At 43.0% G+C, this 5,939-nt stretch overlaps 1 protein-coding gene across 1 annotated transcript in view; it reads left to right on the top strand.

Annotated features, from left to right (window-relative positions):
- LOC121942073 (ATP-sensitive inward rectifier potassium channel 12-like) overlaps positions 1-5,737 on the top strand; it is a 9,103-nt gene extending 3,366 nt beyond the window's left edge. The window contains exons 2-3 of the mRNA XM_042485163.1: positions 2,932-3,110; positions 4,054-5,737. Coding sequence (XP_042341097.1) covers positions 3,019-3,110; positions 4,054-5,689 — 1,728 coding nt within the window. The 5' untranslated portion in view covers positions 2,932-3,018 and the 3' untranslated portion in view covers positions 5,690-5,737. The remainder of the gene's footprint in view (positions 1-2,931; positions 3,111-4,053) is intronic.
- Positions 5,738-5,939: the final 202 nt, after the last annotated feature.

Below are 5,939 nucleotides of genomic sequence, written 5' to 3'. Positions count from 1 at the left end.
TACTGTCAACAGTTGGCTGCATTAGTGACAATATTAAGTTAATGACAGTATTTAATGTTGATTCAGACATACAGTTATTTATCAGTGTACATTTTTGGCAGATTCACAGTATATATATTATTGGCATGTATATAAAACTACCTAAATATATCATGTTTTGGATTAAAATAAGAACGATATTTACAACCACAAACATTTAAACAGTTCTACGTTTATACTACATCAGTTGCTCTTGGTGTCAAGTATTGCTGTGAATGGGTTAACAGTGGAGGCAGTTGACAGCCAGGTGCCGTTCATAAAGCCAGAAGGTGTGATGTAGCATATATCTGATGACCTGGGGATAAGAGCAGGCTGAATTTTTCTATTCTGTATTCATATTCTTGACTGTTGCAGTACTTTCCCTTCAATTTTATTTCCTCGTAATATATGTTTATTCAGCAAGGCTAATTCCTTGTAAGTGAAAGCAGACATTAAGATAAAAAACTTTATTCTGATTCCGATTCTAAAGTGATAGGTTGTGTTTAGACAGAGCAATCCCAAATCAAGGTCCACTTGATATCTTTTTTTTTTTTTTCTGGGACTTTAAACTGGAGTTGATTCGATTGTCCCAGGGATGATCCACGACACATTTTCACCCATAGTACTTTTAGGACTTCTTTTTTCATGCTGACCCCAAAAGCACAAGCTAGTAAGAAGACATTGAAAATATGAAAAAATTAACTCAAAGAGACAAAAATAAACCACAAGGAGAGGCAAATGATACCAAAGTCTGGCTCCTATATAGGAGATGTGGAGGGACCCTTTGCATCTGTGCCCAGGAGCCCATTGTCTCATAATCTGCCCATGGCTCTCTGACATTTCAACAACTGAATTTTACATATACAGTTAGCTTTATAAAGGTAAAATTTGTGACAAGCTTATCTGAAACTATTGCTTGGAGTTTTGTTTGCATGACACTGCCTGAGCCAGGTGACATGTGCCACATGTGTGCCACGTGTCATGTCCAGCAATGGTGGCATGGGCCAAATGTTTGACACAGCACAGTTAATGAAAGATGCAGAACATTAGATACAAAACCAACATGAAAAACAACAAATATTTGCCACTAATTTGAAGGCCATGCAGTCCTCTTTACCAACAGAAACAATACAATTTTGTTTGTTTTTTTAAAGTAAAAATTAGGCTGTACTACACAGTGCAGTCTTTCACTCCCTGTCTCTATTATAAATCCAAGCAGACTGACTTGTGAACTGATCCGATGTATTGGCTGGCATCTTTAAGGACTCTGTAATAAAAGGTTGTGACTTTCTGCAGAGGAGACTCTCCTCCAGCTGTACCAAGCTGACGTAATCATCTGCCCTTTTGGGATTATCTAGTTGAAAATCACTCTTTATCCGGCTAATCAGCCAGGAGTTCGTAACATCTGTCCTCTGTGTTACAGGAAAGAGAGTCTGGAAGCATCACACACAAGGGTTGCACCCAGGACACATTACATGACATCAAATCCCATCAAAATTGTACTTGTGTGTGTTTATGTGAGTGTGTTTCTATTTGCTTGTTATTGATGACGATATTGAACAAAGGCTTTTAAACTGCAGTTGTCAGAGATTTTCCCAAGACAATCCATTACTACCTTTCACTGTCAACTAATTTATATCAGCCAAAGTGATTCACATACAATAAAACATAAACCACCGCTGCCCTTTTGTATTGCGTGCAATTGGCCTTCTATTGGTTACGCAACTAGTTGCTTTTTGGTTCTCCTCGTTTCCAGCTTGCTGACATAATAAGCTGAGTGAAATCACCCTCCAACCTTGTCATCAGGCCAAACAGCAGATCAATTGTTCCTCTAACAGTAGATTACCACTGATTCATCTCTTTTTTAGACCTTTGTCCCTTCCACTGCCTGTCTGGTTTTCCACCCCTGGTTGGTCTGAAGGTCCCTAAGGCTAACCACTAGCAAGGACCTAATCAATAAGCTTTCATTACACAAAACTGTCTGGTCTGCCCCGTGCATTAGGGCAAGGCCAAAACTTGCAGAGAGAGATATTTGATGCCTCTGATTTTTAGCCATGCTAGTGACATGACACTATGAATGGCAGTGTCGGTTTGTTTACCACTTTGTTTCAGGCTGCCACGAAAATCAGTCTAAATATACAAGTCAGTTTTTTAAAAATTGTCCAATACTTTAGTTAGTACCAAATGCTTGCAAAACTAATGCCATTTCCATCATCCTCAGCAGTACTGCTGCACATTACTAAATGTTAGCATGCTAACACGCTGAACTAATGTTTACCTCAAACAGTAAACATTTGCATGGTAACATTGTAATTGTGAGCATGCTGACATGTTGATGTTCGAATTTGGTTCAAATTTCCGCTCTGTGAGTTCAGCCCATGGATGTATAGAGAGAGAGAACTGGATTCAGTGTCAGCGGCTGGGCCTCATTAATTCCTATGACAGTTGCTCAGTGGTGCAGGAGGTCAAAAAAAGATTGAAATGATTTAATCGAGTGACCCTTGTAGACTTCTAAAGTGTTATCAGACCAAATGGATCAAATCCGAAGAATGAGACAAGTCATTTCGTGAGGGTTGTGATGCTCAAAATATGTGTCCACTGATTTACAGACGTGAGTTTCACCATGTAAGTCTTTGGAAAAAGTCTTATTGGGCCCAATGGCATTATGTGATGGACCCAAAGATTGTAATTTCATGGTTTGGCCACTATCTCAAATTCCTGGGGGCCTGGTGTTGCCTCTTAGATCTGCAAGCATGGTTGTGGACTCTTAGCTTTGTTGATACTTTGGGGAGTCCAGGAATTAGCCAATTATGTTAACCAGTTTATGTCTGGTTTTTCTCCACATTTTGAATGCACTCAAAGTCACTATTCTGATACCTAAAAGAATGTCCTCTTTGTCTTCTTTGTTCACAGAAAATGCATCATAAGAGGGCAGCGCTGATAACGAATGCAAGACAAACCTGAGCTCATACTGCCCCCCTGTCCAGCAACAGTACTTTAATGGTTGGAACTGCCCGCCCCAACCTACATTACTGCCCTCGCAGACACAGCCTGATGATCACCGGTGCCATGGGAGCGGTGCGAGTCAATAGGTAAGAGAGGATGCAGAATAAAACTATGTCAGTGGCCAAAAATGCTTTAGTTTTTCTTTAAGGTCATTTCTGTTGCTTCTCACTAAAGATCACAGGAAAAAAAAGTTGAACCACAAATTACTGCTGCAAGCACAAATTTAGAGCAGTTATTAAAAATATCTGTGCCACTTTTATAAGTCACCCTTAATATTGGGTTTATAATGGTTTATACATGATTAACTACAGACCAACACTGCCTAATTAGACCTTTTAACATCTCATCCTATGGAACAATACTGCAGGGCCTCTGGATGACAACACATTTTATAACTATTTATTAACATTTACGATTGCAGACTTGATGGATTATCAGCAAAACCTCTTTATCCACAACATTTATACTTTTATGCAGATGACTCACTTACGTTTTTTGAGAAACCTTAATTGATGAATTTATTAGTGTGTGTAACTGCAGAATTTAAAGTTCATTTCCCTTTATAACGTATTAACATTTATATCAACAGACTTGATAGCTATCATGGCTTCACCTTTTGAGATTTTTGAGATCTTGTTGAGATTTTTTACAGCCTGACATCCCAAAAATCGTTCTGGTGATAGACCTATAGCTAATCGATAAATAAGATGTTCTATACACCAGTAATGAAAACATTAGTTATGATTGATAAAGCTTTTGAATGATGTGACTTATTAGAAAAAGGATACCAAAACATCCAGTTAACTGTTTGCAATTTAAAACTTTGCAAATTCATAACTAGGCAATGCAGGTATTTCATGCATTGGATTTCTCCACATGTTGTAGTGAGAGATACCGGTAAGATGTAAACTAAGCGGCTAAGAAGTTCTGATCCAACACTGATTTCTTATATTTATAGAACGAAGAGTGACAATGGTGGGAAATAGTGACTAGCTTTATAAACTCATTTTGTCCCCTCTGTTCTTCCAGATACAGCATCGTTTCCACAGATGAAGATGCCCTGAAGATCTCCAGCCTGGGCCTCCACAACGGCCACAGTCCTCTGACTCAGCAGACGTTGTCGGGGGCCTGCATGCGGGGTGAAGAAGGAGGAGGAGAGTGTCCAGGGAGTGATGAGGGAAGAGGGGCTTTGTCTTTGAGAGTGACAAATGAGCCCATCCACAACAGCTGCCGTGCTTCACCTTCATGTCGTCTGGGTCTGGATCTGGGCACCGGCCGTCTGCGCAGCCGCTTTGTGAAGAAGAACGGCCAGTGCAATGTGGTGTTCAACAACATGGAGGACAAGCCCAGACGATACCTGGCTGACATATTCACCACCTGCGTGGACATACGCTGGCGCTACCTGCTGCTTATTTTCACCACCACCTTCCTCCTGTCTTGGCTGGTGTTTGGCCTGATCTTCTGGGGTGTGGCGCTCGCTCATGGAGACTTTAACTTTCACATTCCTCTGAAGGAAGGGGATCCTCAAAACAACGTAGAGGATGGAAAAGATGAATGGCGGCCATGCATTCTCCACATTCAGGGTTTCATCGGGGCGTTCCTCTTCTCCATAGAGACCCAGACCACCATTGGATATGGTTTCCGGTGTGTCACTGAAGAGTGTCCAGTCGCTGTGGTGACTGTGGTGGTCCAGTCCATTGTGGGCTGCATTATTGACTCCTTCATGATCGGCACCATCATGGCAAAGATGGTGCGTCCCAAGAAGCGGGCGCAGACCTTGCTGTTCTCACATAATGCCGTCATCGCTCTGCGAGATGGTAAGCTGTGCCTCATGTGGCGCCTGGGAAACATGCGCAAGAGCCACATTGTGGAAGCGCACGTGCGGGCTCAGCTCATTAGGCCGCATGTGACGGCGGAGGGCGAGTACCTCCCTTTGGAGCAAACGGACATTGATGTTGGCTATGACGATGGGCTGGATCGACTGTTTCTGGTGTCACCGCTGGTGGTGGTCCATGAGATCAACAAGAACAGTCCTCTGTACAACCTGAGCCGTGCCGACCTGCTCAAGGCAGACTTTGAGATCGTGGTCATCCTAGAGGGGATGGTGGAGGCCACAGCTATGACCACTCAGGCCCGTAGTTCCTACTTGGCCAAGGAGATCCTTTGGGGTCACCGTTTTGAGCCAGTGGTCTTTGAGAAGAGCGACCGCTACTACGTGGACTACTCCCGCTTCCATAAGTCCTACGAAGTGCCATCTACGCCTCACTGCAGTGCCAGGGAACTGAGTCAAATGACAGGTCGTGGCGGGCAGTCCTCATCCTCAAGTTCGAGTTACTCCCGCTCTCCATCACCATTTGTCCCGAGGGCAGCCCGCCACTTTCTGGGCCCTCACTCCCCCAGCGCCTTCTGCTACGAGAATGAGGTAGCTTTGTGCTGTGGGGACGACGAGGATGAGGAGGATGTGAAAGAGAAGGCAGCGGGCCTGAATGTCCGAAGTGACAGAGAGGTAAAGATGAGAGACGACATTCACTTGGGTTTCAAAGAGACGTTTGTGGAGGAGCAGACGGTGGAGATGCTGTGTGTTCTGGACACAGAGAATCAGATCAGCCTTGACAGACTACAGCCCACTCTACCTTTATACATCAGCAGAGAGTCGGGAGTTTAATCAATGGTAATGGCTGCCCTTCCATTTGTTTCCTCTCTTTGTCTGTGTGCAGCCAACCAAAGTATTGAACTAGTGTAAAAATGAAAGATGGTGGACACAATTTAAACTGTACATCTCATGGAAGAGGAGGTTATTTTTTTGCAGCTGTACAAAATCTACTCAACTTTAGCTCATAACTGCTCTGGTTTCAGGTATTGTACACTTTCAGTTGTAACATCAGCATCTAAACCACGCACAGCTCATCTACTTT

The sequence above is a fragment of the Plectropomus leopardus genome, chromosome 4 (assembly GCF_008729295.1).
Source record: "Plectropomus leopardus isolate mb chromosome 4, YSFRI_Pleo_2.0, whole genome shotgun sequence".
In the NCBI taxonomy this organism is placed as follows: domain Eukaryota; kingdom Metazoa; phylum Chordata; class Actinopteri; order Perciformes; family Serranidae; genus Plectropomus; species Plectropomus leopardus.
This window is presented reverse-complemented; position numbering and strand designations above follow the sequence as displayed.